General features: G+C 42.1%; 1 protein-coding gene across 5 annotated transcripts in view; it reads left to right on the top strand.

The window, feature by feature from the left end:
* Positions 1-12656, top strand: part of LOC126546183 (oxysterol-binding protein-related protein 6-like) — a 157768-nt gene extending 145112 nt beyond the window's left edge. For all 5 annotated transcript variants that reach the window (XM_055061551.2, XM_050194324.3, XM_055061553.2 and 2 more), the window contains exon 22: positions 4617-12656. In XM_055061551.2, the coding sequence (XP_054917526.1) occupies positions 4617-4737 (121 nt within the window). In that variant the 3' untranslated portion in view covers positions 4738-12656. The remainder of the gene's footprint in view (positions 1-4616) is intronic.
* Positions 12657-13388: the final 732 nt, after the last annotated feature.

Genomic DNA, 13388 nt, shown 5'->3' on the forward strand with positions numbered 1-13388 from the left:
CATCCAGGAGTGGCTGGCTGACAACTTCTATGACTACGTCACTGCCAACTTGTGGCATCCTAGTTCTCCAGATTAAATCCGCTTGACTGCTATGTCTGGTATGACGTTGAGAGAGAGGCCAACAAACAGCCACATAATACAAAGGACTTGCTGAAGGCTGCCATTGCTGACTCAATGGCCAACATCTCTAAGGACCACTTGATCCGCGCATGCAGCCGCTTCCGAAGCTGAACTGAGTCAGTTATTGCTGTGGATGGCAGATTCATTGAGTAATTGTGGAAATAAACAGTAAGAGAAGTATTTCCGAACGTTTGGTGAAGGTATGTCTATTTTTGCTGGAGATATTCTTCTCTGCCTGAAGCCAACATTGTGTTCTCAGATACCTTGCGCACTTGGTATATACCAAGCATTTAACTTTTTACAACTTCTTGTCCATAGAACGCCATGTATTTGAACCTCAATATAGCACAGTGTTTATACACGATTTCAGTGTGACGAAATTTCATTGCCACCATGAAGGAATACTGAGGCAATAAATAAAAACTTCCGCAAACACAGATCGTCAAATGATTGAATTACATGCAGCTGCTTGCTTAAAGAATGTGTCATGCAGAGCAGCATCATCTTCTGCATAACGTTCAAGTGCAATAAGATCCTATTGCACCCCACGTCCTGCTTACTTTGGGCACTAGTGAAAGCGTGCCAGGGTGAGCCACGTAGGATGATGGCTTGATAAGATCCGTCCTCCCGCCCTAGCAAGGGGAGAGGGGGAGGGGAGTGAGCTTGCAGTAACACGCTCAAGTGCACGCAAGGGGAGGAGTACAGGTTCATACGTCTCCTTTTCCAGCTTGGCCACGGTTGTGCATGGCTATCAGTGTGGCTGAGTGTATTCGCAGCCTGCATGCCCTGTCTTAGAGGTAATCTGTCACATTTACAAAGCCGAGTTGGCATGGCATCATGGGTGCTGTTTTCCTGCGCATTTAATGCTGGAGGTTGCGTAATCTTGAATTTTGGAGGCGCGAAGAAGCAAGAGGCAGACGGAAGTATTCACTCCCTACTGTGGGTGACACTATCAGCTGCGGAGACAGAGTGTACAAAAAAATGTGACTGGCTTCACTTCCATTTCAATGCTGGCGAAATGCAAAAACCCCTATGTAGTGTGCATTGGGTACACGTTAAAGAGCCCCAGGTGGTCAAAATTTATCCGGAGTCTCCCAATACGGCATAATTCATAATCAGATGTTGGTTTTGGCATGGAAAACCACAGAATTTAATTTTTTTTTTAATGGATGAGGGTACTAGTGGTATTCATATTTTTATCCTCATCTAAATTGTATGACAGGGGGTTAGGTGCGAGAATTGTAATGTGCACTCTTAGTGCACTCTGCAAGGATGTGTGCTAGAGTGCCTTTTGATCGTCTGCAAAATGGGCATGAAGTGTCATGCTCTGTTGGGAACATCTTGTGCAAGAGCACGGGATGTGCTAGCGACCCCGCTTGCATGCGTCGCATGATCGTTTGCTGCATTCGGCTGAGTTGCGGATGCGGAAGCCTACATCTGCCGCTTCTGTACATTTGGGTGATTTCTTTGTAACTTGTCACGGGGTGCGGTAGCTCTGGCTCGTCCTCGGCCCGGATTCACAGTTCTAGGGCATAGTGGTCGGCGAGTGCGTTGCCTTCCACTTGCGAGTGAGCCGGGACCCACACGAGCTCAACGGCTCGTCCTGGTGATTTGCATTTGGTGAGGATCGCTGGTGCCGCGGGAGAGATGTTCCCCTTGCAGTAGCTTGCGTAGGCAGTCTGGGAGTCTGTGACCACGGTCCTCACTCTCGGTTGTGCGAGTGCGAGGGCCACGGCTGCTTCGGCTGTATTTGTCGTCCGTATCGACGCGCCTGTGACCAGTTTATCGATGGTGGTGACGACCGCCGTTGCTCTGGTGCCATGCTTGGGAAGCGAGGCGTCCGCATAGAGAACCTCGGGGTCCTCTTCCAGCTGTCGAGCCAGTGCCTTGGCCCACGCAGAGCGTCTCTCGTCGTTCCTCCCCGGCTGCATGTTCCGGGGGAGGGGCTTGGTCTTAATAATGTCTCTTCACGTTGTGGGGAGCGGCTCCGTTGTCGGTTGCAGTTCAATTTGCCATCCTATCTTGCGTAGGACGGCCCAACCGTGCTCTGTCCGGCTCAGCCTTACTCTCTGGTGGGATAGATGTGCTTCCACCAGCTCTTCCACCGTGTTGTGGGCACCCATTTCCAGCAGCTTCTGCGTTGACGAGTCGACTGGGATGCCCATGGCGAGTTTGACTGCTTTCCTTATCGTCGTGTTCAGCGTCTCGCGGTTCATCTTCGCAAGCTGGAGGTACGGGGTGGAGTACGTTATGCGTGACACGACGAATGCCTGAACCAGGCGCAGTGCGTCTTCTTCTTTGATTCCTCTGTTCCGGTTGGTGACTTTCCGGATCATGCTCAGGACCTGCTCTGATGTGGTCTTGATTTTGTTGACGGCTGCGTGCGCCTTGCCGTCGCTGCGCAACGGCAGGCCCAGTATCCGGATCTGCTGCGTTGGCTTGATCTCTGTGCCGTCGATGGTGATAATTATGTTTGGCGGCGGCTCTTTCTTTGGCCTTCCGGGCTGTACCATGAGCAGCTCCGATTTCTGTGGAGCGCAGCTCAGGCCGCAGGTCGTGGCATACTTGTGGACGGTCGTTGCCACTCTCTGCAGGGCTTCCTCCGCCCAGGCATCGGACCCCGCGCGGTTCGTCCACACCGTTATATCGTCGGCATAGAACGCATGGTCCACGCCTTCGACCTGATTGAGTAGTTCGGGCAGGGTGTGCCAGCGTGCGTGTCAGAGCATGCATCAGAGGTTCTTGCGATCACGTGCCCAGCTGTATTTACATTCCTTCTCTGGCTCATCTCATTGCTCTCTGAAGCCGAAACTTGGCCTGGTTGCTACTAACAAGACTCTAAATAATTACCTGTCACGCTGTGAAGTACATAAGGTTTTGTGCTGTGATTACTGGGTCATTAGCTATGTTTAAAGCAGAAAAGAAAATCGACATTTTTTGTCAGTTCTCCTTTAAGCTTTCTAGCAACATCAGCTTGTTGGCTGCAGTGTTTGCAATGCAGACTTTGCAGAATATATGGTGTTTAAGCGGCAAATAATTTCTTTTAATTGTCTTTCTTTGAATGTTTTCTTAATGATATATCACTGCGAACATGGCTACGCAGTGTGGACAAGACACAAGAGCACGCTCCCACAGCCCAAAGGCCTTTGTTAATGCATGAGGAGAGATGTTGTTTACAACATTTACGCCACAACTTGTTACAACTTTGGGGCTAGTTTTTACTTTTGCACATGCCAAAACATTAGCAAATGCATGCAACAAGTGTTACTTCTATGTGTCACAGGGATTCACTGGTTGCATACATTTTAGTGCTCCTCTTGTGCCTTTAATTTGAAAATTTTCTAGAAATACTGTTGGAAAAGGCATTACAGATAATCTAGAGGGGACTTCTTGGTCAAGTGAAAACTTTTTACCATGGCATAGGGTGTTCCAAAAGCTGCGAGCTTTGATCATCACGTTTAATTTATTGAGAACTGTACATTAAAAAGGTCCACAGAAACAGGAAATCTTTATTTTAATTTTTTGATGTGATATTCATGCCCTGTTGGTTTCGGCAGTACAGGATTGTCTCTGGTTACAAATAAACATCCAACAAATATAGCCAAAATTTCCGTACGCTAGACTTCTGTTAGTTTTACTTCGGATAATTCCGGTTAAGTCAATCTCTGCCGATGGTCCCAGCCAGCACCTATGCATTTCTATGGGCCCAAACTTTCGTCATTTCGATTCTGAAATTGGCCTTTGCTGGATAATTCAAACTTGGCCAGTCAGCACACATGCACTTTACTCGTTTGGTGACCCCAATAGTGAGCTCTTTAGTAGCAGTGTCTGTCTCGGCGAGGTTTAGGGGACAGTGAATGTGCTAAACACGTGCTCTCTCATTGAAAATGCCTATTTTTGGCCTACCCTAGCAAGATTTTCAAGCAATAACCATAGCTCACAATGTCTGATTACGGCATTTACCTGATTCTAACACGCACCTCTTGTTTATTCTTCAAGAAAATGGTGCTGGAAATCACATGCATGGTGCAATCGGAGACAATGTCAAAACCACCTTCGCGCTCTTGTATGCTTTACCACATGACATAACTGTATTGCGGTGAAGCTGAGTTTAAAAACCACGCGATGAAATTGACCATAAAAAAAAAAACGGCCGCTATTGTGCAACACCTATTAGACCCTTGCCCACACATTTTGCCCCAAAAAATCATGTGCGAGTTCGATTTCTGCTTTGTTTAGGAGCTTTAATGTCATTTCTACATTAGTTTCCTACTTTGGACACATACAAATTGGGCCTGTGTTTTATTCGGAGGTGCATTAGAGTCTCGAAAGTACTGCCGAAGGAATGAGTGGCGTGTTCTACAGTTTTTCTGCATCTTGTATAATTTGACCTGCCAGATAATTCGATCAGTTTCATCGATCTCAACAAGGTCGTAATAACAACAACAACAACAGCAAAAGACATTGCGGTAATTTTTATTGCATTGCCATTTCAGAAAGGAGACAACGAAAGATGGAAAGGAGCACTGGACTTACACTCACAAATACTGGGAGACTCGCACAAACCCTGGCTTTGGCAGCATCCAATTTCCAGAAAAGCTTTGGGATCCTCTTTAACATAACAGCAGGGCTCACTCACGCACAGTGCCAGAGTGGTGGTAGTAGTACATGTGGATCTGTCTTGTTTTTTTTTTATTTGTTGAATTTGCATTCTTTCATTGCTGTGCGAGTGCACAATCTTTATTTGCACTGCTTGTTCTTTTTCTACTCTGAGGGTGTACGCCTGAATTCATTGTGTCACTAACTGTATGAGTGGCATTTTGTCGTATCGCGAGGTGACTACCTCCAGTACAGTGCACACATCGAAGCATGGTATACTGAAGTCTTTGTTGTTTATTGATTGATGCTTATCTGTTGGCACACATATCATGCGTATTTGGTGAATCTTAATTAGTGTTAACGCTGCTCCTACCCGTGGACTTTCATGCTGGCAGAAGAACTCCTGCTGGCAGGTGATAATTGCTGGGGCATTCTAGTTGTGTGATGCTTGTAAGTTTTGCATACTTTGAATTGTTAACATATATATATGCCACTTTAGATTGTTCTGTTTGGTGACTTTGACCTTGTAGTACCTTTACCAGGGGTCTGCAAATATTAATGTTGATTATTTTGTTTTCCTATGCTTTGGTATTAATGCAGGGTTTGTTTGCTTGAAAAACATGGAAGACCTTGATTCATTCATTATATATACCATTTTGACTGGTGCATCAGTAGGTGTGTTAAATAGTTAGTGCCTGCTTTGTGAAATGGTCATTGAACTTTTAGTAGAACAGCATTTTTTTCTCAATTTTACACGCTAATAATTTCTCATTTTTTAACAAGATTTGTAAAAAAAAATTAAAAAAAAGTGTAAGACATTGCTGTAGAGTATGACATCTGAAAATTGTAAATACAACATGATTACTTTTTATGTACTTTAACACTGTATTGTGGAACCAACAGTGCAAACAAACCAATAAGCAGAAGACATTCAGGGGAGAGTCACTATGCTTGTCAGGTTTTTTTGCATGTTTTCTGGTACTCCCAGAGTCATAAGATGACATTTGGGAGTAATTTTTGTGTTGTTCAGTACTTGTGGACGCAATGGCTTAGTCACTGAAGTAAGTGAGATGGTGTGTGATTGCATGCTTATGCTTATGGACGTCCCAGGTTTTGAATTAATGAATGTAAAATCATTGAATCTATAGTTTGTGTAGAAGTGCAGTGTCACACAGTTATGGAGTTGCACATTCAATTCCTGGTCTTAGAAGAAGTGGAATGAAAAACGGCCAAGTACTTAGGTTTAGCGAGAGAGCTGCAATGTGGGCTTGTTAGTTGTTCATCTTGAAATAAGTGAGTTGTAGCGCAGACTTGAGTTCACATTAAAATATGTGAAGTGGTCAAAATGAATATAAAGCATTTCACTACAGGATCTCTCACAGGCCAAGCATTGCTTTGGGTACGTTAAACCTATCAATCAATCATCACATAAATATCAAAGTCCTTTTTTTTCCCTTTTATGACTTAGGGAAGTACTTTTATATTCAGTGTAATGTTGGATTTTTACTTTCTGTTGAAAGTGTTTCGAAGAAAGAAAGAAAAAAACCAATTTTGGTATTTGCACACCCCTGGTTTGTGGATACTGTTGAAGCGGCAAGATTTTACGGCACATTGAAGCAGTGTGTTTGTATTATTTGTTGTAAGGATTTTATCATTTACTCGCTGCCATGTCATGAGATGCCAAGGACTACATTCTGCAGTGCTGGTGCGTAAAAACTGTTTTAAGTCAGGTTTGGGTTGCTGTTGAGACCCTCGAGTTTGCCTTAACATGTGGGACAGTCTTGACCAGGTGCACTGACTGGCCCACGTTCTTACCTAGCCATGTACCATCCCGATACATGTGATGCTTCCATATATAAGTAGGCAAGCAGAGTTCAATGTCTATACTGCGGTAGTCTTTCGCTCTGTATAAAAACGAGAGGCAGCCACTCTTATACATAGACAGATAATACAGCTAGAATGAAGTTCACTTTTTTTTTCTCCTGGTGTTGATGAAGGGGCCCTGAAACATCCTTGCCCTCCTTTTCCCAGATATCTGTCTTTTTGCAATCTTTCAACGATATTGCATTGCAGTGCATCCAATGAAAGTTGTCCGTTGGTTTCCTTATATGGAAATGTAGAAAATGTTTGAAGTGCATTGATACGTGGTTAAAAGTTAATGGGTTCAAAGCATTCATTTTGAGGAACTTGTATGGGTCTCCAATTGTAGCTGCGTGCTACTTTCAGATAAATGGCAACTTTCTCTCGCTAGCATCTTCCACCTTGTGAATTTGTGCAGTTCTGATTTGGTTTTTAAGTTTTCTTGAGCTTCTAGTTGTCAAATAATTCACCCTTGCCCTGCCATCTGCTAGCCTCCCGGTTAGATTAGGTTGTTGCAGTGACTGTCCTCAAAAGGTGGTGGTGTTGGGTTTGATCCCCGAAGCAGGACAAATTTTTCATCTGCGAAGCTTTTTTTATGATTAGCCTGTGTGGGTTTCCTTGGTAGGTTCATGCTACATTCAGGTGGATACCAACTTTCTCTTGCATGATTATACTAGGCTGTATGACCAACTGGGAGGTTGCCTTGGTCCTGCCCCATATTCGGTGTGCTTGTAATAACAAGTAGAAATGAAAAGCCTGAATGACAAAGAAACTGTAGCATCAGTGAAAGGTGTTTCAGGGCCCCTTTAAAAGCTGCTGTCTGTAGCAGTCCCAGAGACAGATTTAATAGGGCTGGGCTTTTCTTTTTTCTTGCTTTGCCAGTTGACTTAATTGTGTTATGCTTGTAACCTTCAGCTGAATCCTGCAGGCAGGCATGTCAGTTGTGGTTATACATTAATTTTGAAGGGAATTTTGTTTTATGAGTAAAAGACCACGTCATGTGGCTATGTAGTGCTTCTTAGTCCAAGGAATGTGGGTGTGCCATTAAGCCATGAGACACACATTACAGACACTGTGATTTGTTGAAGTGTTGAAGAGGAAACTGGAATGCTGTCTCCAAAAAATAAAGTTGCACACAAGCCGAAATGTTTCAAAAATAGAAGCAAGTGGCAATACAGATAGTGCCTCATGGTGAGAGAGAGCCAAACAAACAATTTTATTTGCACAGTCCACTTATGGAAAGTGTGCTACAGTCCCTGAAGCATGTGGAGCACTGGTCACTCTTGAATGCATTTGTGCAGTTGAGTCAGTAATAATGGCAGTAATAAGAAAGCAGCAGTAATAATATATATATATATATAGTGTTAATTTGATGTCCTCTAAGCTTTTAGGCTGGAATTCTCCGTGTGACTATTGTATGTTTAAAAAGAAAAGAGGAATTGCTGGTACAGGTTGGAGACACGAAGGGTATTTTTGTGTATGTACATCCAATTCAGTTTCTCTACTTGAATGTCTATTGGGCAGTGGTATGTTGCATTCAGCAGAAGCAGGTAAACTAACTGCAGAAAAATGCATCTATTGTGTTGGACAATGTTACTTAAGGTGGATATTTTTCCTGAACTTGTCACATTTTAAACATTACTTTTTTCCAACATTTACTTAGTGCTGACAATTTTGCTAGTTACTATGCATTACCTAATTATTTATATTGTTGCAAGGTATGCTGAGGGCAAAGCTATAAGATCATGTTGATGGTGACTAACTTAGTCAACAAATTTCTATGTGCAGTTGGTTTGTTCAGACATAGAACTGTTCCATGTTACTTTCGTTATTAGGTACTGCCCTTAGTACTCCTGTAACAAGAAAAAAAAAAGTGTGCATATGATACCATTTTTGCAGTCATTGTGTTATATTTTGTTTGTACATTTGTGACAATCAGAAATAGTGATGTGCCATGATGACTATCAGGACATGCTGTAGACAATTCTTGGCACGCTTTGACCAAGGTTATTGTCAAGTGATGAGTAAAGCCTTGCTTAAGCTACTGTAAGAGCTTCAGTGATGCTTAATGATGTTTTGCTTGCTTGTTTTATTTCTCTCTCTCTTTGGAGTGCATTTGATTCTAATAGACTCTTGGCCTGGGGGGGTATTTACTTGTTGAGTGGCAACTGTTGCAGTTCTGAATGCTAAGAAATGCAAATGTACGAAAGAATTTGCGTCCATGGTCCCTGTGAAAGGCGACACCTCTGCTTGTCAAGTGATATACCTGAACTTGTAAAGCTCTTGTGAACAGGCATGTGTGGGGGCTTTTGTACTGTTAAAGAGAGCAAGTAACAGTGAAGGCTTGTGGTTTTTGTTTGCAAGAGGCATATACTTGCAAGCCTAAGTCTGTATACACTAAAAAAAAATTTACATCTTCCACACTTCTTGCTGCCACTGTGATGATGGAAGTTGTTGCTCTGCATATCCCTCTGAATCAAAGTCTAGCCTTCTGTGCTCTTGGACATCTGTGCAGTTGTTTTTGTCTTTAAAATGCTTGTGCTAGCTGAAAACATATTTTGGTAGCTGCACTCATTGCATTCTCTGAATGGCCTAAATGAGAATCAAAGGCTGGCCCTTGTGACTTCTTGTTTGAAATAGCTAGCATTTTTGTTCTCCTACTAAAAAAAATCTCTGTAAAATAATTTGTGTTCCCCATTTGCTGCCCTGGTTGGCATTTGTATAACAAAGGTAAGGTGCACAAGTGTGGGTATGCACCCAACAGGTTTGGCGATCAGTATGACAGGGATGATGTATTCTTGCACATTTGGTGCCTTTCTGACTGAATATGTTTGTGCCACATTTCATTAGTTCTTTCCTACAGTGTTCTCCTATGCGCTGGTTCTCTTAAGCGGAACTTTGTGCATAATTCAGCTTAAGGCGTAAATTCACCAGTGTGGTCCAGTTTCATTATGGCCTGAAATTAAGTTAGTGTTTTCTGGTGCTTTTCAGGTTTCATAGTGTTCGCAAATGTTTTGATCTGATAGTGGTCAGGATGGAAATATTGTGCCACCCTGGCCTTGTTGGACGTGTTCTAGCAATTTATGGTGCACTTTTCTTTGCTTCTCAGTGCAGTAATGACTCAGAAACACCTTGATTACTGAAAAGCTTGATTAGTGAGGAGTGCTTATGCTCAGAAAGAGATCTGGATCGTCAACTGTGGCAAGAAAAAGAAAGTATCGACTGTGACGTTTTTTCAAATATTTGTTAGCAGCTAGCGGTGAAGAACTCTAGTAAAAAAAGTTTATCACCTTGTGTGAATACTGAGCATAGCATGGTTTGTATAGCAAGGTTCTAGCTTATTGAGGGTTGTACTGTTTAGCGAGTGCTGGATGGGATTCCAGCTTGCTGGTTTTCTGCTTACATTTTTAGGCTGAAATAAGCCTTAAAGATATTTTTCTGGAGACCACCATGTTCCAAGCTGAGCCATTTGCCAACTGATCGTTAAAGTTAGTTCTTACTTTGTCATGTTACAGTGCTTATATAGGCCAGCATACACATTTTTCTGGTGAAAACGTCATTCACAGTTAAGTCATAAAATATTTGATCCAGGTGAATTGTCATACCAGTAAATTGACATACAGCTACGAGGTGTACCTACTAAAGTGCTGGATATGTTAATATTACATAAATTGTTCATGACTTACATAGAATATACCTTTGCCCACTTGTGGCATGTGAAACAGCTTGAGTGGCTTATCGCACTTTGTATGTTAATGTTACATCTGACTGCTTGACTATTTGGGCCAAAGTATAGCTAGGCAGTGATGGGCACCAACTACTTGTATGTAGTTACCCTTATGTGCTGCCCTTCCTTGTGGTTTCAACAACTAGTTTACTACTTTTCAAGCAGTGTAGTTGGGATGACCTAATGACTACTTTCTGTGCATTGCAAAAGCTTATATTGTTAGGCAATCCCTAAGCACTGTGCTTTACACTAGCTTACTAAATTAGTGCAAAATGTCACAAACACTAACACAAGCTTCATATCTGTTATATAGTTGTATTGTTTTCTTTAAAAAGTTGCAGAAAACATTGGAAGGGATTTGTGCACACAAAGGGTATTTGTCCAGGCACCTACTCGGCATTCATTTGTGGTAGCAGATGTAAAATATCCAAGGGTCATGAAATTAATTGCATTTTGAATAACCTATTGTTTTTGCATAATCAAGGGCCAATGGCATGTATGGTAGCTTAAGAGTAATTATAATATCAATAAAGTTTTATTGCCAACAAAACTAAAATTATAAATTAGTGAGCTGAACCAGTGCATGCAACTTATTTTATAACATCCACCTATGGGGAGGGGGGGGGGTGGCATCAGCATTAGTATTTAAGGTAACCTACCTGACTAATTTGTGCTTGCGTGGCACAAGTAAGCATGTCCTGTGAAGACACTTTAACTCTGTTATCATCTAAAGCTTGAATGGCAAGCACATGTTTTGACAGAATTTAGGCAATACTTTAAATAAGCCAGTCACTATATTGTCTCATCTGGAGTCCTGCTTAGTTGCCATGGTGTGTTATAAAGCTATTCTAGATTTAATCCCATTTAGTGCAGGCGTGGGAAGGAAGGTGAAATGAAAGTTGACCCATACAGGGTATCTTGCATTGTATCATCTGACTGTGCTAGTGAAGTACTCTGCAGTTATTCCATACTACGATAGCCTTGTACAAATACTTTGACATCAAAGGTGCCCAATGTACTCCTAAGAACAGCAATGGTTATCCATATACTACTTCTATTGGGGCAGCAAGTGGTGCTTTTTGCTGATAGTGTGTAGGTCCTGAATTATCTTCCCTTTGCCAGTGCTTGGTGTCGCCTCATCTTCATGGAATAATAAAACCAACTTGTAACAACACCTGCCAATCATCAGTTTTACAAAACAGAGAGGTGCCACAGCATTGCGCCTTATTTCACCGAGTCCAGTTAAATTTTTTTCGGTGTGTCTAGTCACCTGCTTAGGAACTTCGTGTGAAACTTTTCAACTGATTTATTCTGGTGCAAGCATTGTCTTTAGTACAAAGTAATTGTAGCATTGTTAGCCACTTCCTTTCTTTGTAGTTGTTTTATGTGGGAACTAGATTTTTTTTTACATGTTTGCATATTCACTTTTGCACAGCACTGCTTGCAACAATTTATTTCTACTTGTTTTGACGTCCTTGACTAAACATGCTTTTTTTTTTCATTTTAATCATATTCTTGGGCCTCTCTTCCAAAATTGCAGCCTGTGATACACTTGGTTCTTCCCCTTTACATACGTGCACATAAGTGTGTATTTTGTGCACACAATGCATACTAAGGCAATGTTACATGCAGTAAAGTGACATTTTAAACACACTTAGGACCTTATCATATTCAGTCATTGAGAGCATGCCATGCTGCCAAAGGCTCAAGTTCAGTGCAATGAGTTCAAGTGCTCATTAAAATTGCTTTTTGTTTCATAGTTGCAGACACATGCAGCTACTTGAAGAGTAGTTTAAACTAGTTGTATTACTGCTGTGTTAGCTGCTGCCCATCACTGTAGCTAGGATATAGATGTCTTACTGCTGGTACAGGCAAACAAGGTTAGGGGATATTTGTTCCATATCATATTCACCAGTAGTACGCTTGATAGGAGTTTCAGAAATCCTGTTTAGCCACCTGGATCTTAGCCACAGCAGCTGTAGTTATGAGTAATTGACTAGCAGCTTGCTTAAGAGTTGAACGTTCACTCTAGTTGGCATATAGGCTTGGTTCTTGTTTTCATAGTACTTATTCTTTTTTTATCCTTTGACAACCTAAAGTGCACCTCTTTTGTCAACTGCTTTCCTTCAATATCCGAAACAATCCTTGCTTTCAGATGTTTCTAAAACAAGTGTTGGGCCATTCAAGCAATAATAGCAGCAGAGTGAACCCACTTATAGCTGTTCTTTTTAAAAAAAATTGTTGCATGTTCGTGCAAGCTCAATGCTTTTCGACACTGCGTTTTTATTGTTGTGAAAAATAAAAAGTGGCAAAGAGGCTGTTAAAGCCATGCGCTTCTGGCACAGACAAATTTGGTATACTTGGTCATCCATGTTGGCCTTGCAAAACTGGGTGTGCATCCTGTGAACATGAACACTGACTTGCAGTGTTTGTATTACAGTGATACATTGTGATAATGATACAGTGATCCAATGATTATCTGCAAGTTACATGCAGAGGTGTAATTGACATGGCATGAACAGAGCTCATGGCCCCCTCATATTGATTATGGGCACAGCACAGAAGACCTGTACTAGTAGAGGAAACACAAATACGGTTCTGCTTTTGACTAGGTGTATTGCTTTAATTAAGCCATTTTCATAATTGTAAAGCTAGCTTTCCTGTAGGCCAGTTTGCTTAACTATTGGCAGCAGAGTCATTTTTGCAAACAGCAAGCAGAAGCACTGTTTGCTTGTATTATGACAGAAAATGTAGACGTTGTTCTTGTGATGAAACCATGTGCAAGAGATAACCACCAGCACATGAAGCGAGCACTTTGTCTTTGCTTTAACAATGACTGGTGCCTACCTTAGTTGGGCAAATGTGCAGTGCAGTGAAGCGCGCTTGCAAACTAGGAAAACGGTCTATTTTGGCGTTTTACGTGCTAAAACCACGATTTGTTTATGAAGCACGCCGTAGTGGGGTGCCTCTGGATTAATTTTGACCGCCTATGGTGTTGCGCTGCTGAGAACAAGGTCGCGGGATCAAATCCCGGCGGCCATATTTCGATGGGGGCGAAATGCAGAAATGCTAGTGGTCCCGT

Source organism: Dermacentor andersoni, chromosome 1 (genome assembly GCF_023375885.2).
Source record: "Dermacentor andersoni chromosome 1, qqDerAnde1_hic_scaffold, whole genome shotgun sequence".
Lineage (NCBI taxonomy): Eukaryota > Metazoa > Arthropoda > Arachnida > Ixodida > Ixodidae > Dermacentor > Dermacentor andersoni.